The sequence below is a fragment of the Salvelinus sp. IW2-2015 genome, linkage group LG8 (genome assembly GCF_002910315.2).
Source record: "Salvelinus sp. IW2-2015 linkage group LG8, ASM291031v2, whole genome shotgun sequence".
NCBI lineage: Eukaryota > Metazoa > Chordata > Actinopteri > Salmoniformes > Salmonidae > Salvelinus > Salvelinus sp. IW2-2015.
In genome coordinates this window covers 21,043,173-21,068,871 of record NC_036848.1, presented here as the reverse complement: position 1 = coordinate 21,068,871, position 25,699 = coordinate 21,043,173, and the positions used below count along the sequence as shown (strand labels likewise).

The 25,699-nt window shown below is 39.8% G+C and overlaps 1 protein-coding gene across 1 annotated transcript; it reads right to left on the bottom strand.

Moving 5' to 3' along the window:
- Positions 1–52: 52 nt before the first annotated feature.
- LOC111968198 (relaxin receptor 1-like) lies at positions 53–24,061 on the bottom strand. Its single transcript, XM_023993761.2, has 14 exons — positions 24,057–24,061; positions 23,434–23,505; positions 22,990–23,061; positions 22,712–22,783; positions 22,240–22,308; positions 22,079–22,150; positions 21,756–21,827; positions 20,317–20,388; positions 20,063–20,134; positions 16,162–16,233; positions 14,188–14,417; positions 6,759–7,169; positions 5,255–5,473; positions 53–4,674 (listed from the first exon to the last, which is right to left on the bottom strand). Exons 1-14 carry the CDS (start codon positions 24,059–24,061, stop codon positions 4,370–4,372), a joined length of 1,815 nt encoding a protein of 604 aa, XP_023849529.1. The 3' UTR covers positions 53–4,369.
- Between the last annotated feature and the right edge of the window lie 1,638 nt (positions 24,062–25,699).

Here is a 25,699-nt window from a genome sequence, read left to right as displayed (position 1 = left end):
ACTACAAATAAAATATCGAATGATAAACACACATATTGTAAAGTGTGGGAGAGACAGTGAAAATATTACGATAGCTCATCCTTCCTTACAAAGAATGAATGACACAGTAGCACTGTTATCAGCAACTGTAAATTGAGACCTTTGAACATCCTGTCATTTCTTGCCTCCAGTGGTCATCAAAGATGGTCAGAACCTCTGCAGTCTGCATAGCCTGTACCTTAAAATGATAAACATGAATCCTTCAGCAGTTCACTGCTCCTCTCATAGATTATTTCATCTTTACAGTGCATTCGGAAAGTATTCAGACCCCTTGACTTTTTCCAAATTTTTTGACATTACAGCCTTATTCTAAAATGGATAAAATAGTTGGAAGGTGAACCTAGGGCTGTTGCGGTGACCGTATTACCGCCATTACCGCCACGAGTCATGAAGGCAGTCAAATTCCACATGACCGTTTTAGGTACGGTAATTAGGCTTCTCCAAGCTCTGATGCTGCTGCTGGTCATTAGTAGCCTACCAAACTTGCTAACTGCCTAGTACTCCACATTCTATTGTCTCTCTAATCACTCTGACATCAATGCAAATGTATTCTAAAAATATATAATCAAACACTACATGAAAGCCCATGAGCTCATGTTGTGCAACATTTCTATAGGCTATGCAATTGCAGGAGAAAACCAAGTGAAGGCCGCTAATTAAAAGAGGATCCCTTCAGCTTTCTATAGGCTTACTATATTTATTTCTCAACTTTCCTAATACTTAGCACATTGCTTATATTTACAACCGGAGTATAACCTACCTGACTGGCATGAAAATAAACCACGGGGAAAAGCGTCCTCCATTCGCTATTTAAGTGCATAGATGACATGTATTCTTTCCCACTGCCCGTTTTGATACAGGTGCATGATGATGGTCCATTCTAAATCAAAGCAAATGTTTCACATATTATTTAGTATATGTAAAGACAATATTAAATCAAGTATAGTCTGATGGGTGACAATATTAGCCTGTCACTTGTGAATGATATGTTATCACTTGTGAATGATGCCCAGCAAAAGAAACAGCCTTTTTTTGCGACTTTTTCTAATCATAGTCGCACACCTCATGTAGCCTAGCCCATAGGCCTATATGTTTTGATAAGGTTTGTATCCCAACTATAGTGGTCAAATAACTTCTTAAAATTAAGCACATTAACTTCTTTGGTATAGGGGGCAGCATTTTCACTTTTGGATGAATTTCATGCCCATAGTGAACTGCCTCCTACTCTGTCCCACATGCTAATATATGCATATTATTATTACTATTGGATATAAAACACTCTGAAGTTTCTAAAACTGTTTGAATGATGTCTGTGAGTATAACAGAACTCATATGGCAGGCAAAAACCTGAGAAAAAATCCAAACAGGAAGTGAAAATTCTGAGAGTGGTCGTTGTTAAAGTCATCGCCTATTCAATTCCCTGTAATATATGGATCTGTTTGCACTTCATACGCCTTCCACTAGATGTCAACAGTCAGTAGAACGTGGAATGAAGCTTATGCTGTGTTGTGGGACCGGACGAGAGGGGAATGAGTCAGTGGTCTGGCAAATTGCCAGTTCTTGGTCATGCGCTTTCCTCATATCGTCTTGCGTTCCATTACTTATAGAGACTGAAAAGAATTCTCCGGTTGGAACCTTATTGGATATAAATGATAACAACATCCTGAAGATTGATTCTCTACTAAGTTTGACCAGTTTATTCGACCTGGAATATAACTTTTTGGAAGTTTTCGTCCGACGTTTGCCTGCATCTGCGCGAGCGTTTGGACACGTGTACTACACATGCTAGCAAAATTAGCTAATTGGACATAAGTAATGGACATTATCGAACAAAACAACGATTTATTGTGGAACTAGGATTCCTGGCACTGCATTCTGATGAAGATAATCAAAGGTAAGGGAATTTGATGTAATTTCGTATTTCTGTTGACTCCAACATGGCGGAGAAATGTTGTTACTATCTGAGCGCCGTCTCAGATTATTGCATGGTGTGCTTTTTACGTAAAGTTTTTTTTAAATCTGACACAGCGGTTGCATTACGAACAAGTGTATCTTTAATTATATGTAAAACATGTATCTTTCATCAAAGTTTATGATGAGTATTTCTGTTATTTGACGTGGCTCTCTGTAATTACTCCGGATATTTTGGAGGCATATGTAAACCGAGATTTGTGGATATAAATATGAACATTATCGAACAAAACAAATGTATTGTGTAACATGATGTCATATGAGTGTCATCTGATGAAAATTTTCAAAGGTTAGCGATTAATTTTATCTCTATTTCTGGTTTTTGTTACTATCTTTTGCTGGGAAAATGGCTGTGTTTTTCTGTGGCTATGTACTGAGCTAACATAATTGTTTTGTGTGCTTTCCACGTAAATCCTTTTTGAAATCAGACATGTTGGCTGGATTCACAACATGTGTAGCTTTAATTTGGTGTCTTTCATGTGTGATTTCATGAAAGATTGATTTTTATAGTAATATATTTGAATTTGGCGCGCTACATTTTTTCTGGATTTTGGCCAAGTGGGACGCTACCGTCCCACCTATCCTAGAGAAATTAATCCGATTACAAGCGGTGTAGAGCCTAACTAGTTTATATAAGCAGTGGGTGATTTTCAAGTTTAGGGAAGAACATTTTCACCATAGAAATTCACCTTTTATAATGAAAGCATTACATGCATAATTGCATTTGCAGTCACTTTTGATAACGGTGTTTTCCGCTAGTGGAACATTCACGCTTATGTGTGCATTGCTGCGCTTATAATGTGAAGAAATAGCCTAATAGGTTATCAACATTTTAAGCTAAACGTTCTAATCTGTTGCGTCAGCCACATTGCATAAAAAAGTTTTTTTGATGCTAGTGGTTGTATTAATTTGGGATCTATCGCATCCCACAACTGTCCCAGACTGTTTGGAATATTTATTTCTTGCACAGAATGGAATAGGTCAACTTTTGTACTATGGGGGATAGTAGATTGACATACGCTAGTGCTTTTGTTCGTTAGGCCTACTCATCTTGTTGGCTGACAAAGTAAATGTGGACATCCAATATCTTCAATATGCACCTTGGAATTGGATAAGTTGTTGCGTCCCCGATGTGTGTGTCTTAACTTGTAGCCTGTGAGAAAGACCCTATCACGTGACGGAGAGCCGTGTACACTCAGGGGAGAAGGGCATAACACAACACTCCGGGACACAAAAGGCATAGATTTTCTTTAGGGTGCATACGGCCACAAAGGGGATGCCGCTGTGAAATTCGAGGCATTATCAAGTGCTTGTCAAATTGTGAATGAGAGACCATTGGCTTGTGTACAGCCTGCGTAAAAACAAAGCAGAGCTCATGCCTTTCAAGTGACTATCATGCGGCCTTACAATGTATTAAAAATCCAAACATATAGCCGAACAACTAAAGTTACAGTAATAACTCTAAATTAAACATATAGGAGTACTTATTTCTTCGTTAACCGCTCAACACAGAATAGCCGCATGTGCTCACTATTTATATTTTATTCAGTTGTGTTCTTCATACTATAGTTTGCTAAATTAACTAGTGTAGCCCACAGCCATTTGGCATAGCCACATCAGGACAACTCAAAGTATGCTATTATTTTCTTCTGAAAAAGACAAGATTGTCTTCATATCATGTTTCTTTAGACCAGTCTAAAATACATACATAAATAGTTTTTTGGACTAGGTGTAGGCTATATTACATGGATTTATTACTAATTTTAAAATGGCTTGTATGCTATGTGTGGAAGCCAGAGTGTGCAAAGCTGTCATCAAGGCAAAGGGTGGCTACTTTGAAGAATCTAAAATATATTTTGATTTAACACTTTTTTTGATACTACATGATTCCATATGTGTTATTTCATAGTTTTGATGTCTTCACTATTATTCCGCAATGTAGAACATTTTAAAAATAATAAAAAACCCTTGAATGAGTAGGTGTCCAAACCTTTGACTGGACTGTACATGACCAATCCCAGTCCAGAACAGAGAATGACAGTGATTGCTTTATTCTATACAATACACAGTCTGTAGGCTCCAGTACATCAGGAGCAATCTACTATACAGAAATGAATGCTCACGGGTGTGATTTATGTTTTTAGGAATAAGTATGTTAATAATCACATCAAACTGAAGGCATTCACAAAGCCAAAGTCTAAGCGTCAGCAGAGTAGAATTGCACATAGTCCAACGTGTACAATGAGATCCTTTGTCTGTACAAATCACAGTGCAAAATGTCAATCGACTCTACAACCGTCAACATGCTGTAAACGTACCATTCACATGAACCCACATGAATTGTTGAAACCGAAGGGCATTATACACCGTTTGTTCTTTCCACGGGCAGTAGCTGAGACGTGCAGGATATTTTTGAGGGATTCGCCAGGTAGTCGCCAGGCGAAGTCAGGGTCTGGCTGTTTTCTTGGAGAGGCCACATCTCCTGCAACGTGAATGAGGGTTGGTGGGCTGTGTGGTTGCTCATCAGAGGTCTCCTCTGCCTGTAGTTGGCCCACACCTGGAGGATGGTCTCTTTGAATGGCCGTGTGGTCAGGGTGTACAGGATGGGGTTGAGGGCGCTGTTGATGGGCAGAATGAAGATCACCACCCAGGAGCTGATGGTTCCTATTCGGGAAGAAGATTACATTATTGTCCATTTACTACATGAGCAACGCAAATGTGTTTTTTGTAATCCCATTCTCCCTGTAGACAATATGCATAACATACAGGCAGGGATGGAAATTAAGCTAGAACTAGCCTGTCAGGCCAGTGAAATGGTGTCTTTTCAAATATTGCATGGCAACAAATGTGTACCCTAATGTCACCCAGGCCCGGTGGGCTAGTGCTCAAAAGTTCCATTCCTGTATACAGTACATACATAGGAAGTAGGGGTGAGGTGGGTTGGTGGGCTGAAAGAGAAGATGATGGATGGAGGATGTTCTGTGATGCTGGTCCATTTGTAAACATGCAAACACCCATCCGCCTGGAAGTTTGCTATTCAATTTACAACCAGAAAATAGGGTTGATTATGGAACTAATCTGAATGATGCAAATATAATATCTGTAAAAGAGACTAATTGAAATGATTATATGTTGATGTAAGATGGCACTGCATAGTAGCTACAAATTGAGCCTGTCTGGGTTTCCAAATAAAATGTATGAAATTATAAAAATTGTCAGATTATGACAGTACTGAAACTCCTACCTGGAATTTCCACCTGCAACAGTGATAGAATCTTGAGGACAAATATGGGTATCCAGCAAAGAGAGTCGGTGATGACGATGGAAAAGAACCTCTTGGCTATGGTCACCTCCTTTTTGATGTGGTTACTATATTTTGTTGTCTGTGTCCCTGTCCTCTGGATGTTGTAGAACATACTCCCGTAGGACAGTACGATTATAAGGAACGCAACCAGGTTCAGGCCTGTTGAGGAAAATAAATTAATCAGCTCCTTGGAATTTATTCAATTGTAGATGATGGTAGGTCCATTATCATACAAAGTAAAACATGAAATTGCTTTTACAACACAATTCAAGTAATTACTGCAGTTTTACACACATGGGATAAAAACCAGTGTGGCATATTTAATGAGACAAGCAATGCATTTGTTTTAGGGGCCTAATGTGGTACTTCCTTTGTAACAAGATAGATCATGGAAAATTGTTTTCTCCACCAACCCCTCATTGAAAGGCTGATAGTGGAACACTACCACCTACAGTGTAGTAACCCTGAAGCAAATTGCTCAAAGGTACAATGGAAGTATACACTGAGTGTACAAAACATTAGGAACACCTGCTCCTTCATGAGACAGACCAGGTGAATCCAGGTGAAAGCTATGCTCCCTTATTTATGTCACCTGTTAAATCCACTTCAATCCATATAGAAGGGGAAGAGACAGGTTAAAGAAAGATTTTTAAGCCTTGTGACAATTGAGACATGGATTGTGTATGTGTGCCATTCAGAGGTTGAATGGGCAAGACAAAAGATTGAAGTGCCTTTGAACGGGGTATAGTAGTAGCAGAGGAGGCTGATGGGAGGAGCTATAGGAGGACAGGCTCATTGTAATGGCTGGAATGGAATTAATGGAACGGTATCAAACGTATGGAAACCACGTTTGACTCAGTTCCATTGATTTCATTCCAGCCATTAGAATGAGCCAGTCCTCTATAGCTCCTCACACCAGCTTCCTCGGGGTAGTAGGTGCCAGGCGCATGGGTTTGAGTGTGTGAAGAACTACAAAGCTGCTGGGTTTTTCACGCTCAACAGTTTCCTGTGTGTTTCAAGAATTGTCTACCACCCAAAGGACATCCAGCCAACTTGACACAACTGTGGGACGCAGAGTCTACATGGGCCACCATCCCTGTGAAATGCTTTTGACACCTTGTAGTCCATGCTCCGACAAATTGAGGCTGTTCTGGGGGCAAAAGGCAGTGCAACTCAATATAAGGAAGGTGTTCCTAATGTTTTGTACACTCAGTTTATACGGTAGTTCGGATTCTGACAACAGCAGCCTTCTTGTTGTCTGTTCAGTTGCCAGGCTTGGGAGTTGAACGCAGAAACCCTCCGGCTACTCGCATAAAATGTAGGCTACATCTAAAAAATGTAGGCTACATCTAATAAAAGCAGCAGAGAGCCATTGGAACAATTGTCATTTCAGAATGACATTGGAAATAGACTCATTTGACCTTGAATTAGATAAGACACCCACCCAGGAAGATGACGATGGAGTACACCTGCGCCCCCGTTGTCTCAGGCTGCTCTGAGTGTAACGGAAAACACACGCCGTTGGTACCATAGAAGTTCCTGAACAATCCTTTGAATACCAGGGGGAGGAAGGCGATGATGAAGCCAATAAACCAGATGCTCAGAAGGATTGAGACAGTGCGCCGGCAGCCAGGGGTTAAATACCGGAAGGGGTAGACAATACAGATGTACTTCTCCAGGGTAAGGTAGGTGAGAAGGAGGACGGAGACCTCGGTGGAGAGCATGGCGAGGGAGCCGATCACCTGACACTGGACGCTGTCCATCCAGGCCTGGGCGTGGCGGTTGTACTCACCGCGGAACTTGAGGTCGTAGGCACCAATCATGAAGAGGTAAACGCCCATCAGTCCGTCGGCACCTGGGTGGTGGAAGTGAGTTGCTAGAGTAATTACTATTACCAAATTGAACTCAGTATGTGCATTAATACTATCTGCTCAACTTTTTACAGTGAAACGTCATACATCAGTTAACACTAATTTCTTTTCAATCTAACTCCTTGGTTACTATGGACTTACTCCATAGTCAATTAATTCTACATTCATTTGAGAGTCATAAAGTGCAGCAAAGAGAAACTGTAGACTTGGAGCAATGCAAACTTCAGTAATGTAATGGGCCAAGCTTTTAGTCTCAGTAGCAGGCCTTCAGAGTATCTACAAGTGGAATAAGTACAGCTCAACTTCAACACTTCGGAGGTGTAAATTTGAAGGACAAATTGATTTCAGAGTGAACAATCCATTCAGGGTTAATAACATTGTCATGTACAAACTTTGTAATATAACCAGTGCTTAATTTGAGCCGCATCCTGCCAGAACAGGATCTGGCACCTCTCCATTTTGGACTGTTTTGTTCCGGAACCTATTTGACCAGATCCGGTACCTCTCGTGCCATGAAAAATAATTTCCACCTTTTGCAATGTAAAAATTCTAACAAAACTATCAAAGTTCATTCGAGTTGCCTCTTCATTAATTATCTTGCCCCACAAAAAAACAATGTGAAAAGGTAGATTTTCAGCCCAGGCCTAATATACTAAGGGTTGATTCGGGTTGGGCCTGCCCGGGTTTAGGGTTTGCGCAACATTGTAATCTATGTTTGAGACCAACGCGTGGCCATGGCTGTGTGAGAAGCGCACCAGTATCTCTTACATAACTAGAATGAGATTCACTTCATATGATCTATCTGCGCTGATAGACATGAACTTGCAACTCATCTCTCCAGCGTTGCACTATATAATTTATTTCCTTATAGAATCGCGCAAAGGATTCTGAAGGAACTGCAGCGCCACTGATATATTTAAATACATTTGCCAAAGTTCTGCTGTCTGTTCAGAAATAAATTCAATCATTCAGAATTGACTACTTCACCATGAGAATGCCTATAATTTAGCCACAGAGGATCAATAGCTTCTTTTTTAAAAATAGCTTAGCTGTGGATTGTAGACAAATAACAATGAACAGCCTACAGTCGAGAATGCGTGGCAAATATGTCAGTGAAAAAACTAAATTGGAAAACACAGGTTGGATAGCAAATGGCTCCTGCTGTAGGCTACCAAAATATTGTTCTACTAAAAACAAGAGAGATATGCTTTTGGCACGAGCGCATCAGCCATCACCAGCGAGTGAGCTGCACATCATTGGGTTTTTTAGGACCATAATTTCCTCCTCATATTGTAGCCTACAATATTTGTCTCCACACACCTAGGCCTGGGCTATTGATGGATTCAAGACAATGTCGTTTTTATTGATCTCATATTCTCAGTTTGTCAGTGTCAAAGTAACCTGCCAATTTCGATCATTTGTGCGATATTAAAAAAGGTTTTGCCAAAGTCTCCAGTTATGTAAAATGATGTGGAATTGCATGAAAGGTGTTTAAAAAAGGCCCAATTTTTCCTGGACCCTAGGATACTAAACATATTCCTTGTGTGCAACTTCTGTAAGTGCCTCTACTCTTCTACTGCTCTATGCCACTTTTTTTCTCATGCGTTCCTGTCACCTCCCTCTCATGCTCACTTTTTGTTCCCTGAGTTACAAATTATGCACTGAATATAACTGATGTTATGAGCAGCAATGACACTTTTCTGGTAATATATTAACTTTATCTTAAACCTCCATATTTGCAAGTAAGCTTTAGCCAAACTTTGAAGTCTGTTTGACTCCGCTGAGATGTCCCCTTTTTCAGTAAGCCATCAATCAACTTAGAGATGATATATTTGCACAAGGAAATCAAACAGAGATGTCACTTAAATTGAATACATATGACATTTTAGTAGAACACATTAATCTGGCTGGTGTTTGACTGCAGTCATGGTGATGCCAAAACAGACAACATATTTACCGCTCACATTTCCTCTGTATGGCACTAGGCTCTCTGTCTCTTACATGACTCAGTATCTCATTCTATAACATAGCTCTAGACCGTGTCATTGTACTTCCTTTGATGTAGAAAGGTACCAAATGTGCAAATCAAAAAAGCATTTTTCATCTGACACATGCCAACATTAAAGTGTAAAGGATGGTGGGGGGTATGCCAAACACATTCTGATCTTCACAAGGATAAGTCCTAAATACATCAAGAGCTTGGGACTATAGGGTTCTATCTGCATTTTCCCCAAAGGTTAATTATTGACATCCTTGTTCTGTTCAATGTTCTCTACCTATATAGTACTATTAATACTCCAATTAATGTTGTTAAGTTCAAAAGAGTACAAGATAAAAATTGCTGACATCATTCAAACCAATGAGGGTTCGGAACTTTAAAGCCAATTCATCTTTTTGCAGATCCTTATAGTCCCAAGCTCTCAATATACTGTATGCCTCAAGGCTTTTTTTGGGGAGGCGGGGGTGGGGGGGCTTGGTGGGTAGATCAGCTTTAATATTACCTCAAGCCTTGCATACTGTGTATCAAAGCTTAGTTAAATTGAACAGAAAGGTGTGTCTTACATTGCAGGGTACAGATACAGGGAAAATTTGAGAAATATCGCTATCCTGCTGACTTCCAAGGAAGTAAGCCATTAACATGTCTATCTCATTCCCTGCATCACCGTATCTGTGACATAGCTAGTTTAATAGAGCAGAAAGGTGGGCCTGGCTTGTAGCAAAGGCACACAGACATGTTATGTAGCCAGATAATGTAGCTCTCTCTCTCCGACTCCCATGGTAGTAAGAAATAAATATACTATGTGTCACGCCCTGACCTTAGAGAGCCTTTTTATTTCTCTATTTGTTTAGGTCAGGGTGTGATTTGGGTGGGCATTCTAGTTTTTCTATTTCTTTGTTGGCCAGGTATGGTTCCCAATCAGAGGCAGCTGTCTATCGTTGTCTCTGATTGGGGATCATACTTAGGCAGCCTTTTTTCCATCTTTAGTTTGTGGGATCTTGTTTGTGTGTAGTTGCGTTCTGCACTGCATGTAGCGTCACGTTCGGTTGTAGTTTATAGTTTTTTTTCATGTTCATCAAATAAAATGATGTACGCTTACCACACTGCACCTTGGTCTGATTCTTCCATCAACGAACGTGACACTATGTATCAATGGTTTAGTGGTGGCCACTGTGAATGTCGACAGTTCAAAAGCTAAGCCTGCACATCAAAGCTAAAGACCCCAATTCATTTGTTTGCTGATAGTGAACCCTCACTGCAGGTTTCTTCTAAGAGGTGTTCACCACGTCTTAATCAACACACCCAGAACATTGTCCCTCTCACAGACATTATCACTGGATATTGACACAAATCCTCACCTTCGCTTACAATAATGCGTTGAAGCTTCAGTGTGGTTTTTCTTTATTTGAAATCAATAAGGGCTGTCCCCGACTAAAAAAATGATTGGTTGACCGAAAGTTGTCTATTCTTTCGACCAATCGATTGGTCGAAAGTTTTAAACTTGTATTTTTTCCCTATACAGACACGACCTACAGTGCATTCGGAAAGTATTCAGACCCCTTGACCTTTTCCCCTTTTGTTACGTTACAGCCTTATTATAAAATGTATGAAATATTTTTTTTATCATCAAATCGACACACAATACCCCATAATGACAAAGTTTTTAGAAATGTTTGCAAATGTATTTAAAAAAAAATTGGAAATATAACATTTACATAAGCATTCAGACCCTTTACTCAGTACTTTGTTGAAGCACCTTTTGGCAGTGATTACAGCCTTGAGTCTTCTTGTGTATGACGCTACAAGCTTGGTAAACCTGTATTTGGGGGGTTTCTCCCGATTCTTCTCTGCAGATTCTCTCAAGCTGTCAGGTTGCATGGGGAGCGTCGCTGCACAGCTATTTTCAGGTCTTTCCAGAGATGTTCGATCAGGTTCAAGTCTGGGCTCTGGCTGGGCCACTCAAAGACATTTGGAGACTTGTCCTGAAGCCACTCTTGCATTGTCTTGGCTGTGTGCTTAGGGTTGTTGTCATGTTGGAAGGTGAACCTTCACCCCAGTGTTGGGTCCTGAGCACACTGGAGCAGGTTTTCATCAAGGATCTCTCTGTACTTTGCTCCGTTCATCTTTACCTCGATCCTGACTAGTCTCCCAGTCCCTGTTGCTGAAAAACATCCCCACAGCATGATGCCGATACCACCATGCTTCACCGTAGGGATGGTGCCAGCTTTCCTCCAGACGTGAGACTTGGTATTCAGGCCAAAGAGGTTTCATCAGACTTGGTTTTTCTCTGGTTTCATCAGACCAGAGAATCTTGTTTCTCATGGTCTGAGTCCTTTCGGTTCCTTTTGGAAAACTCCAAGTGGGCTGTCATGTGCTTTTTTACTGAGAAGTGGCTTCCTTCTGGCCACTCTACCATAAAGGCCTGATTGGTGGAGTGCTGCAGATATGGATGTCCTTCTGGAAGGTTCTCCCATCTATCTCCACAGAGGAACTCTGGAGCTTTGTCAGAGAGACCATTGGGTTCTTGGTCACTTCCCTGACCAAAGCCCTTCTCCCCTGATTGCTCAGCTCTAGGAAGAGTCTTAGTGGTTCCAAACCACTTTCATTTAAGAATGTTGTAGGCCACTGTGTTCTTGGGGACCTTCAATGCTGCAGACATTTTTTGGTACCATTCCCCAGATCTGTGCCTCGACACAATCCTGTCTCGGAGCTCTACGGACAATTCCTTCGACCTCATTGCCTGGTTTTTGCTCTGACATGCACTGTCAATTGTGGGACCTTATCAAGACAGGTGTGTGTGCCTTTCCAAATGATGTCCAATCAATTGAATTTACCACAGGTGAACTCCAATCAAGTTGTAGAAACATCTCAAGAATGATCAATTGAAACAGGATGCATCTGAGCTCAATTTCAAGGCTCATGGCAGAGAGTCTGAATACTTATGTAAATATGGTATTTGTTTTTTTATTTTTAATAAGTTTAGCAAATATTTCTAAAAACCTGTTTTTGCTTTGTCATTATGGGGTATTGTTTGTAGATTGATGAGGGAAAAAATAAACGTTATACATTTTAGAATAAGGCTGTAACGTAACAAAGTGGTAAAAGTTAAGGGGTCTGAGTACTTTCCGAATGCACTGTATGTGTTTTAAGAAAATCAACTATATATGCATTAAGCTTGTCTGATGCTTTAAGCTCACTGTTTAATGAAATAAGACACACATGACTCAAAAGGGAGCCAGAGCGAGATAACCAGAAGAACAAAAATATTAACCTGTCCCGACCATCATCCACCTGCTCCTACTGGCTTTCACAGATTCTGCAGTTACTCTCCTGAAGTTGCCAGTAATAGGCTACACGAGGAGTCAGCTAACTTTCTTATGTGGAATGCCAATTTATCTTACCATTTCTACTGATCTGCGTGCCAGTTATGGTTTTCATATGCACATTTTCGTGAAACTATTTCATTTCTAATAACGTCTTCCTATATCAAAATCATTGTCATGTGGTTAATTAAAATTTGATCCAAATCTAAATGAAAATGATACAAACCTAAAAAGGTCACTTCTATTGCCATATCCAACTATGTAAAAATAGCCTCATAAAGCCAACAACTAAAAAAAAATGTAGTCCTATAAATCACTTTGGCTACGCATGGCCTGTGTGCAACAAACTTGAAATATTATTTTATATTTTCGATTTTATACACCTGTCAGTAACAGGTGTGGCTGAAATAGCCGAATCCACTAATTTGAAGGGCTGTCCACATACTTTTGTATATACAGTACCAGTCAAAAGTTTGAACACACCTACTAATTTCAGGGTTTTTCTACATTGTAGAATAATAGTGAAGACATCAAAACTATGGAATCATGTAGTAACCAAAAAAGTGTTAAACAAATCAAAATATATTTTATATTTGAGAGTCTTCAAAGTAGCCACCCTTTGCCTTGATGACAGCTTTGCACACTCTTTGCATTCTCTCAACCAGCTTCATGAGAAATGCTTTTCCAACAGTCTTGAAGGAGTTCCCACACATGCTGAGCACTTGCTGGCTGTTTTGTCTTCACTCTGCGGTCCAACTCATCCCAAACCATCTCAATTGGGTTAAGGTCAGGTGATTGTGGATGCCAGGTCATCTGATGCAGCACTCCATCACTCTCCTTGGTCAAATAGCCCTTACACAGCCTGGAGGTATGTTTTGGGTCATTGTCCTGTTGAAAAACAAATTATATTCCCACTAAGCTTAAACCAGATGGGATGGCATATCGCTGCAGAATGCTGTGGTCGCCATGCTGGTTAAGTGTCCCTTGAATTCTAAATAAATCACTGACAGTGTCACCAGCAGAGCACCATCATACCTCCTCCTCCATGCTTCACGATGGGAACCACACATGTAGAGATCATCCGTTCACCTACTCTGCGTCTCACAAAGACACGGCGGTTGGAACCCAAAAATCTCAAATTTGGATTTCCACCAGTCTAATGTCCATTGCTCGTGTTTCTTGGCCCAAGAAAGTCTCTTTTTTTGTGTCCTTTAGTAGTGGTTTCTTTGAAGCAAATTAACTTTTAACAATGCACACCTGTTAATTGAAATGCATTCCAGGTGACTACCTCATGAAGCTGGTTGAGAGAATGTCAAAAGTGTGCAAAGCTGTCGTTAAGGCAATGGGTGGCTACTTTGAAGAATCTCAAATATAAAATATATTTTGATTTGTTAACACTTTTTGGTTACTACATGATTCCATATGTGTTATTTCTTAGTTTTGAGGTCTTCACTATAATTCTACAATGTAGAAAATAATCAAAAATAAAGAAAAAACTTGGAACGAGTTGGTGTGTCCAATCTTTTGACTGGTACTATATTTGTTTATTTATTTATTTGCTACTGCTTGACAAAACAAATTTGGTCGACCAAACAGTCAACCAGTCGAATAATTGGGGCAAGCCCTAAATCAATTGAATTGGGACCTGAGTTGAATTGATATGAAAGGTGTCTCTCTTACAACATAGGGAGATGATACACATGGCATGGAGCTTGTTCTCTGATCGGATGTAGGAGCGCATGCAGATGACGAAGATGTTGCCGAAGCACGTGGTGGCCGACACCACCCAGACGAAAACCCTCAGGACGATGTTGGCCAGGAGGTCCTCGAAGGATGAGATGCCGTCCGTGTTGGGCTTGCAGCTGCGCACGTGAGGGGCGTAGCCGCAGTACTGGAACTTCTTAAAGTAACTAAACACAAAGAGGAGGGAAATCAATTACCAGGATGAAAGCAGGAGACTCCAGATAACATCCCTAGCCTCTAGGCCAGTGGTCACCAACCTTTTCTGAGTCAAGTTCACTTTGAGTCAAAATGCAAGCCGAGATCTACTGTTAAGAAAACTTAAGCCTATGCAACATTAACCAGTTCAAAACAGTTCTCTAACAATGAGGTTTGTCCAGTAGGTTATAGGCCCAATACATTAGCACTGCATATTGGCTAAACTTGAATTGCCCTGCCAATGTTGTTCTCAGACCATTTTGAAATTATATTTCAAAATTGTAGGTAGCCTATTTGATCACACTGGTAATATATAATTTGTTGTATTACTTGTGAGGCACAGCTGTGAGAATAATTATTTGCTTATTTTTACTGGACTGATGGCCTGCATCTGATGGTCAGTCTGAGGGGAGGGAGCAGCAGTGAGGCTCCTGCTCACCCAACTCACCGTCCCTGCACTGTGAAAAGGGGACACAGTCTTCCAGCTGACGGTGAATCTTAAGTCGCAGTGCCTTATTTCTGCCTCATACATCAATTCATGGTGTTATTCCTATGACCAGAAAAAGTGAAATATTCCTCGATATTAAAAAAGACACAAGCCTCAAATAATAATGTAAGTTTATCGAAATAGTTTGCTAAAGGCTACTCATTCATTACCGCTGCAGTGCTGGTAACACATTTTATGGCTTATAAAACTGTTGACAGTTCTGAATAACAACTTAAACATGAACTTACTCATATAAACAGCAGCTCTTTGCTGTATTCATTGAGTCTCTCTAATCATGTAAAAAAAAAAAAAAAAGGAAATCTCACATTATCAACTGCTGTGCATTTGAGGCTTCTTTTTACAGACTGGCGCAAGGACACTGTGCAGACACTGTGATCTGAACTATCTTATTGGTCAGCAAATTGTAGGTATTGTGAGTGGAAACTTGAACATTGTGAGAATTTTGTGCAACTTCCGGTGTGTGTTTACAGTTTTAGACAGTAGCCAATTATTATATTTTTTATTTTTATTTAACTAGGAAAATCAGTTAAGAACAAATTCTTATTTACAATGATGGCCTACACCGGCCAAACCCGGACGACACTGGGCCAATTGTGCACCGCCCTATGGGACTCCCAATCACGGCCGGTTGTGATACAGCCTGGATTCAAACCAGCGTGTCTGTAATGACGCCTCAAGCACTGAGATGCAGTGCCTTAGACCGCTGCGCCACTCGGGAAGCTATTTGAGCATAATGTAGGCCTACCAACAAAACCAATGAAGCAAATCCCATAACATTTTCACATGGGAATAGCTTTTGATTTCTAGGGCCTACAGTAGCCTACTGTATATGTGGTGTTCAATGCAGGCCTACATTGCTTGAGACTTTTAAAGTTTCTACATTATGAAGGGGTTGACATGAATTTATGATTTTCTGTAAAATCATGGGTCAAATAGGTCACTGTAAATTGTATTGTATGATGCAAGAAACCACTTTATAAAATAAATTATTGCCATACAGAGAATTAGACAATGTAGGCTACCCCTTTCCTATTGGCTTAGTTACATATTCAAGCCTGTCTCAAAATACAACACTGCCTCTTTAATTAAGACATAGGCTAAGCTTCATTTTTTGCCAGATAAAAATGTGCAAAGGATTTTATTCAAAGTGTAATTTCGGGTTTGATCATCAAATTAATTTGATAAAACAAAATGAACAAACTACTCACATGTGGGTCAATTGTTTGAGTGGTTCAAACATCCTTCGTTGTATGTTCCCAATCTCGATTCCCTCTATGCTCCTAAAAAAAAAAAAAAAAAAAAAAGTTGTTCCCCTTAGGAGCTCACATAGAAAAACAAACTAAACAAAATATTTGAATTTCAGAGACCCTCTTTGCAACACTCTTTCCCCAAAATTGTTGGCCTTTTATACGTTTTTTTGGGGGGAAAGCTTTGATGTACGACCTAAAATGCTATTTGTTTTCTTTCCTGATATGTGTGAATTAGGGAATTCCTCATGTATGGGCCAGTGAGTGCACTCTGATCCAATAGGATAACACATAAAACACATTGCATGTTATGTAGCCACATAATTGTATTGTATGATAAAAGGGTGCACATTGGAATGTCACGTGCCTTTTGGTCTGGGCATGATGCAAGCTATGTGAAATTGCATGGAATAGATCATGGGTTTCTCGTAAGTCTGAAAGGGCCACAGAAATGAATGTATAGAGAAGTACTAACTCTACACAACTTATATTGGGATGCAATTTCAACTCTATATCTGACATGGTACAGGTGTCTTTATTTAAGTCCATAACCATACTTTTGTTTAAAACTACCAAGAAACTGTGTGATCCTGATTTAGCCCACTGCAGTAAAAGTTAAGAAAATATATTGAGCATTTTATTCCAAAAACAGCCACACTGTTGTAATAGTATGATGTGTGACTATGCTGAGTGAAGTGCTAACATTAGTAGAATTGCATTTTTAAGTTTAGTTTGACAATGCTAGTCCCTGTGTATTTTGATTTGTAGGTATCCAATATTAGCTAACTAGCTAGCTGTGATAATGTTGCTATTGTTGTAGAAAACCCTTGTTGATACTAGCCAGACAAATGAACAATTTAATTCACTCTTCATAATCCCATATAATTATATATTTATTATTTGCTTGCACAACATATTTTCTCCTTTTTGTTGTCACTCCTGTCAGCTCCCCCACTTGGAGGTTCATGCTCTCTGATTGGCTTTAAGTATCGTTGTCGGACACTGAGGAGCATTGCCATTTCATGGTTTAGAGCAGTCCATAGACTGCTTAAGAGGTAAGTAAAAAAAAAAAAACACTACATCACCAAAAGTATGTGGACACCTGCTCGTCAAACATCTCATTCCAAAATCATGGGCATTAATATGGAGTTGGTCCCCCTTTTGCTGCTATAACTGCCTCCACTCTTCTGGGAAGGCTTTCCACTAGATGTTGGAACATTGCTGCGGGGACTTGCTTCCATTCAGCCACGAGCATTAGTTAGGTCGGGCACGGATTTGGGCGATTAGGCCAGTCAAGTTCTTCCACACCGATCTCGACCAACCAATTCTGTGTGGACCTAGCTCTGTGCACGGGGGCCGTGTCATGCCTTTCCCAAACTGTTCCCACAAAGTTCCCTTCAATGGAACTAAGGGGCCTAGCCCGAATTATTATAAAAAAACAGCCCCAGACCATTGTTCCTCCTTCACCAAACTTTACAGTTAGCACTATGCTTTCGGTATGGTAGCATTCTCCTGGCATCCACCAAACCCAGATTCGTCCATCGGACTGCCAGATGGTGAAGCGTGATTCATCACTCCAGAGAATGCGTTTCCACTGCTCCAGAGTCCAATAGTAGTGAGCTTTACTCCACTGCAGCCGTCGCTTAGCATTGCGCATGGTGATCTTAGGCTTGTGTGCGGCTGCTCGGCCATAGAAACCCATTTCATGAAGCTCCCAATAAACAGTTATTGTGCTGACGTTGCTTCCAGTTGCAGTTTGGAACTCTCGATAGTGAGTGTTGCAACCGAGGACAGACGTTTTTTTACGAGCTTACAAGCTTCGGCACGCTGTAGTCCCGTTCTGTGAGCTTGTGTTGCCTACCACTTCACGACTAAGCCGTTGTTGACGTAGACGTTTCCCACTTCACAGTAACAGCACTTACAGTTGATCTGGGCAGCTCTAGCAGGGCAGAAGTCTATATATTTTTGTATATACAGTTGAAGTTGGAAGTTTACAAACACCTTAGCCAAATACATTTAAACTCAGTTTCACAATTCCTGACATTTAATCCTTGTAAAGATTCCCTGTCTTAGGTCAGTTAGGATCACCACTTGGGTCAAACGGGTCAAACGTTTCGGGTAGCCTTTCACAAGCTTCCCACAATAAGTTCAGGGAATTTTGGCCCAATCCTCCTGACAGAGCTGGTGTAACTGAGACAGGTTTTGTAGGCCTCCTTGCTCGCACACGTTTTTCAGTTCTGCCGACAAATGTTCTATGGGATTGAGGTCAGGGCTTTGTGATGGCCACTCCAATACCTTGACTTTGTTGTCCTTAAGCCATTTTGCCACAACTTTGGAAGTATGCTTGGGGTCATTGCCCTTTTGGAAGACCCATTTGCGACCAAGCTTTAACTTTCTGACTGATGTCTTGAGATGTTGCTTCAATATATCCACATAATTTTCCTACCTCTTGATGTCGTCTATTTTGTTAAGTGCACCAGTCCCTCCTGCAGCAAAGCACCCCCACAACATGATGCTGCCAAACCCATGCTTCACAGTTGGGATGGTGTTCTTTGGCTTGCAAGCCTCCCCCTTTTTCCTCCAAACATAACAATGGTCATTATGGCCAAACAGTTCTATTTTTGTTTCATCAGACCAGAGGACATTTCTCCAAAAAGTATGATCTTTGTCCCCATGTGCAGTTGCAAACCGTAGTCTGGCTTTAGTTATGTCGGTTTTGGAGCAGTGGCTTCTTCCTTGCTGAGTGGCCTTTCAGGTTATATCGATATAGGACTCGTTTTACTGTGGATATAGATACTTTTGTATCTGTTTCCTCCAGCATCTTCACAAGGTCCTTTGCTGTCGTTTTGGGATTGATTTGCACTTTTCGCACCAAAGTACGTTCATCTCTAGGAGACAACGCGTCTCCTTCATGAGCGGTATGAAAGCTGCGTGGTCCCATGGTGTTTATACTTGCGTACTATTGTTTGTACAGATGAACATGGTACCTTCAGGCATTTGGAAATTGCTCCCAAGGATGAACCAGACTTGTGGAGGTCTACAATTTTTTTTTCAGAGGCCTTGGCTGATTTCTTTTGATTTTCCGATGATGTCAAGCAAAGAGGCACTGAGGTTGAAGGTAGGCCTTGAAATACATCCACAGGTACACCTCCAATTGACTCAAATTATGTCAATTAGCCTATCAGAAGCTTCTAAAGCCATGACATTATTTTCTGGAATTTTCCAAGCTGATTAAAGGCACAGTCAATTTAGTGTATGTAAACTTCTGACCCACTGGAATTGTGATGCAGTGAATTATAAGTGAAATAATCTGTCTGTAAACAATTGTTGAAAAGATTACTTGTCATGCACAAAGTAGATGTCCTAACCGACTTACCAAAACTATAGTTTGTTAACAAGAAATGTGTGGAGTGGTTGAAAAACTAGTTGGAATGACTCCAACCTAAGTGTATGTAAACTTCTGACTTCAACTGTATATTATTCAATGCGTGTTCATGGGCTAATAGCAGTAAGGCCAAATTCAATGTTTCATCAAATACATATTTTTGTATATATATATATATATATTCTTATACCTACAGTGTTCCTAAAATTAACAATATGATCCTTGGTAAGAAAATCTTAAAACATTTTCATATGTTAGCTTAGTAGAAATCCAGTCCAGGCACTATGAATGATCTCTCAAATTATTATTACATACTTTAAAAGTGTTTTATAAATGTGTGAATAACTAGCTTACTAACATTAACACGTGGGAGTAATGATTCATAAATGTTAAACAAACTACCCTACTGTTGCTTTTCCCTTTCAAGCGTAACATGCATGCACAACGTGAGCAGTAAAACAAACCATGGCTACTTACAATGATTTCAATTTATGCAAATTATCAAAGTGGTCAACTTGGAGATCCACGATAGGGTTACACGAGATGTTCCTAAAAAACATGTAAAAGTATTGACATCAGAGCTCCAGTAACAGCATCAATTATAAGACATAATATTCAACGATAACTATAGCACCATAGCTGTATAACAATGTCTTTCAACGTTAGAGCAACAAAAACATAAAATATTCAAAGAATGTTTGTGCATAGATCCGAGTGTGGCTCTAACTCACAGCTGTAGTAAATCTCCCAGATGAACAAAGAGATTGGGAGGGATTGCCACGAGTCTGTTGCTGGACAGATCTCTGTGGAGACAAAGCTATTTACTGGAAACAAACTACAAGAACCAATATACCACAGCATTGTTGAATACTCATTTATGACTGGCCAGAAGGGCATTCTAGAATGAGCATTAAAACCAGATAACGGAACAGTTGGAAAATATATCGGGACACCTTGCAATCATGACGCAATATAAACCGACACATGCAGACCATACTTTCTACAAAATTACAGAAAGCTAAACCAACAACTACACAAACCAAAATTGGATACATTGTAAACGCAGGTCTAACGACAAACGTAGCTAGCTAGACATGTTTTTTGGAGCATCTGATGACCTAACATGGTGAGTGATGAACATAAATTTCTCCGGTCCCTGCTGTTTCAGTCATGATGCAAGTAGCGCTACGCTGTCAAATCCTCCCGCGTTTCTAGTGGACCAGCTGTTTTCAACAACAGTTTTTTATTCAGTTGTCATATTGGCAGCTAATAACAAACTATTTAGCTAGCTTTCTAGCCTAGTGTTTGATATGCAAAGCCATCTCCTCGTAATGAACAGTGTTGACGAGTGTCCTGGCGAGAAGGCAATCTTTTCTAGCTATGCCAGGCAAAATTGGGCATCATCAGATCATTGTTATGGAAAACAGCTTAAACAAACGCATATACAGCCACTTTGCTGTTATTCTGGCTGCCGGGGTCGTGGCTGTGTTAGCAATAGCTAGTTGGCTAGCTAGCAAGCAAGGGATAAGAACGTTGCCAGTGAGCATGGCAACAGAACATATAGAACGAACAACTTCGTTGCGTCCATAAATATAGAACTAATCGAACGAACGACTGGGTCGCGGCTCTAGCAGCCAAAAGATGAGAAAGTATGAATTTGCTTCTAAAATGATAAACAAAACAAAAAAGTTATTTCTACCAGTAAATGTGTGCTTTAGTATTGTGTTCTTTGGCAACTGTTGTATAAGCAGGATAGACACCTCCGTTCTGTACATTACCTTTGAAATAATGGAGTCCATTTTTCAAAGGTAATGTACAGAACGGAGGCATTTATCCATTACATATACAGTGTATGAAACGTACACAAGGTTTACATGACCACCTGTTCTGCAAATCCAGAAACAAGTGTAAATGCATGTCAGAATAATTGTTTGGATTCACCAAAACTCATAAAATATAAATCCTAATGAACATCTTGGCCTGGGAACATGTTGTATATTTATAGTGCAGTCTGTACTGATTTATATGGTATTATCTGAATTCTTTTAAAAAGTCAGTGGAATAGGTGAAGATATCACTGTGTCTGGGACTCAAAATGTACTGTTTCTGGGTACAACAGAGGAAAATGTCATGCAATTTCATGTCTTGAGGCATACAAAACACAACTTACAATTCCCCAAGTTTCTTTAGAAATGAGAACGCCTGTTCATGTATGCGACTGATTCTGTTCTTCTGTAGGACACTAGAAAGAGTTAAGGAAAGACTGTCAAAACAAGAATTATAAAACAGACAGACATTTTCTCACTTTATTATCTTCTCTGTTGGTTCTAAAAGCAATTGAACAAGATTGTTGTTTTGGGGTCCACTATTTAGAATCCCTTAGGGAAACAAATAGATGTTGATATTTGGAATTGTAATAGTTATAGCCTAGTGAGAAAGCCAAGGGCACAACAATAAAAATGAGGAAAACTAAACTAATCAAGTCACACTTACAGCACAGTCATCATGTTGCACGACCAGAATGTTACGTTTCCGACACTTTCAATTTGATTTCCTTCCATGTCCCTTGGAGACACACAAGAGCACAAAAACATATTTAAAAGTAATATCATGCTGATAACAGAGCTCTTTGATTTGTTGACTTCGAAACGTACAGCCAGTTTAGTCTTGGCATTTCCAGGCAGATGTCATCCAGCTTTGTCAGAGCGTTGTTCAACAAAACCCTGCGAACAGAAACAAAACAAGAGCGGTCTGATTTTTGTGCCATTCAAAGAAAACAACACCCACTGCCAAAATACTTTAGCATATCACATTGGCACTTTAATAATACCGGAGCACTTCAATAAAGTGCATATGAAAGCATAGACGTGGTAAGTAGTTTGGGGGTGGGGGTGCTGCAGTACTACAGCAGTAGTAAAGGTCTAGTGCAATACTTTTGTGAATAATTTTTTTCTTAAAAAAATAAAAATTATACAAATAATAATATTATTTTTATTCAGATTTTTCAGTGGGTGCTGCAGCACCCTCAGCACCACTACTTCCCACTGCTATGTATGAAATAACTTATTCGATGGAAAAAGCAAAACAAGCCAAACTCAAGAAGGTAAAGGTAGAAATGAAACTCACAGGAGTACCAAGGAACGCAAGCCTGAAAAGGTCATGGGGGATATCTGATGGATACTGTTGTTTTCAAGGATCCTACAACCAAAGGGTAGAGTTTATTTTCAGCTCTCTTATTAAATTAAGTATTTGGTTGAACGTTGGTTTTAAGGAAACTGCAGCGATACAAGCTTTGTGCGAGAGTTCTGAAGGCTGTCTAAAAATGTAGTCTTTGTACCCATTGTGTTAGCTGTATCTATATATGCAAACAGGATATACAGAATGTGTCAGTAAGGATAACCTACAACCACTCCAGCTTGTGTAGATCTTGGAACACCCCGGGCATCAGGATGGATATCTTGTTATAGCTTAAATATCTGAAGCAGAAAATTCAGATTTTAAATATGCACATTGAATTATTTACCATTTATTTCAAACATAAGCAACTTGATAAGGAAAACTTAAATCAACAACATTCAAGGTAAAAATCTGTCATTCTGCCCCTGAGCAAGGCAGTTAACCCACTGTTCCCCGGGTGCTGAAGACGTGGATGTTGATTAAGGCAGCCCCCCTCACCTCTCTGATTCAGAGGGGTTGGGTTAAATGCGAAAGACACATTTCAGTTGAAGGCATTCAGTTCTACAACTGAATGGGTTAGGGTTAAAACCCTAACCCTAACCCTTTTCATTATAAAGTCCAACATAACACTGTCAAGTGTACGCATCGATGTATGAATATTATGAACTTACAGTCTTGTTAGATTGTATAGTCCTCTGAAGGCGTTAGGACTCACAGCTCGAATTCTGTTATGTTGTAGATATCTGAAAAGTAGTATGTTAGAAGTGTGTTAAAAAATATCTTAATTTAACATTTGCTGTGTCCAAAATATGTACTACTTACTAAAACTACACATTGTGTACTAATAGTACATTGTGTTCAAAATACTATTTTTAGTCTTACATTCATTTGTGTGTTCTGAACATAACCTGAAAGGTCGTTCAGCAAGGAAGCAGCCACTGCTCCAAAACAGACATAAAAACAATTGCCACGATGACTAACAAGTGAAAAATTGTTACAACAAGTATAGAAGCCTCACATTTATACATTAAAGACCTAAATATAAACGGGTCGCTGTAGAACAAAATAAAAATACCAATTGGTAGATACTTTTATAGTATGTGGTTTGATAGTTTTTTAGAAGAAGAAAATTACCCAAACAATACTGCATAGCTGACTTTATTCGAAAGATAGTTCTTGGCAATCAATGAGGCATGTTTTTAGTCTCCTCATCTTGCTACTACTTCCATGCTGCCAATATGTTTCAAGGCCAATGTGATCCAGACTACTGCATTTGGGTCCCCGGGGCACCTACCTCATTACCTTGTTTGAACGACTTAAATGTTATTTTGTCTAATTATGCCTCATTTGTCATGCAGCTTGTCAGACCATATAATGGTTGCTGTAGCCATTCATTCACTGATTCCATCCATTGATATGATTATTCATTGTCAGTTCTTTGATAGCCTGAAGCAGGGCTGTTTTTAGGGCCAGGACGATACCAGTATTGCCATCGTCCAGGTTTGGCCGGGGTAGGCCGTCATTGTAAATAAGAATTTGTTCTTAACTGACTTGCGTAGTTAAATAAATGTGAAGGACCTTGTGAAGATGCTGGAGTAAACAGGTACAAAAGTATCTATATCCACAGTAAAACGAGTACTATATCGACATAACCTGAAAGGTCGTTCAGCAAGGAAGCAGCCACTGCTCCAAAACAGACATAAAAAATCCAGACTACGGTTTGCAACTGCACATGAGGACAAAGATCATACTTTTTGGAAAAATGTCCTCTGGTCTGATGAAACAAAAATAGAACTGTTTGGCTATAATGACCATCGCTATGTTTGGAGGAAAAAGGGGAACGCTTGCAAGCTGAAGAACACCATCCCAACCGTGAAGCACGGGGGTGGCAACATCATGTTGTTGGGGTGCTTTTCTGCAGGAGGGACTGGTGCACTTCACAAAGTAGATGGCATCATGAGGTAGGAAAATGATGTGCATATATTGAAGCAACATCTCAAGACATCAGTCAGGAAGTTAAAGCTTGGTCGCAAATGGGTCTTCCAAATGGACAATGACCCCAAGCATACATCCAAAGTTGTGTCAAAATGGCTTAAGGACAACAAAGTCAAGGTATTGAAGTGGCCATCACAAAGCCCTGACCTCAATCCTATAGAACATTTGTGGGCAGAACTGAAAAGGCGTGTGCGAGCCTACAAACCTGACTCCGTTACACCAGCTCTGTCAGGAGGAATGGGCCAAAATTCACCCAACTTATTGTGGGAAGCTTGTGGAAGGCTACCCGAAACGTTTGACCAAAGTTAAACAATTTAAAGGCAATGAGTGTATGTAAACTTCTGACCCACTGGGAATGTGATGAAAGAAATGAAAACTGAAATAAATAATTCTCTACTTTTATTTGGACATTTCACATTCTTAAAATAAAGTGGTGTTCCTAACTGACCTAAGACAGGGATTTTTTGCTAGGATTAAATGTCAAGAATTGTGAAAAACTGAGTTTAAATGTATTTGGCTAAGGTGTATGTAAACTTCCGACTTCAACTGTACATTTAGGAATATTAGTGGGAATATAGCCATAATAAACAAGGGAAAAGAGAATGGAATATATTTGAAAACCCTAACATTTTAAAATACATTGAGATGAAGCTGCCCCGTATGCTATTTAAAAAAAAATATATATATATATACACTACCGTTCAAAAGTTTGGGGTCACTTAGACATTTCCTTGTTTTTGAAAGAAAACCACCGTTTTTGTACATTGAAATAACGTCAAATTGATCAGAAATACAGTGCAGACAATGTTAATGTTGTAAATGACTATTGTAGCTGGAAATGTCAGATTTTTTATGGAATATCTACATAGGCGTACAGAGGCCCATTATCAGCAACCATCACTCCTGTGTTCCAATGACACGCTGTGTTAGCTAACCTAAGTT

Excerpts from the sequence above, each read along its gene's own strand:
- LOC111968198 (XM_023993761.2), bottom strand. Across the intron at positions 23,062-23,433 it reads CTATACAATCTAACAAGACT|ATATTTAAGCTATAACAAGA; the intron begins GTAAGTTCATAA and ends TTTCTGCTTCAG. Across the intron at positions 22,784-22,989 it reads CTACACAAGCTGGAGTGGTT|GATCCTTGAAAACAACAGTA; the intron begins GTAGGTTATCCT and ends CTTTGGTTGTAG.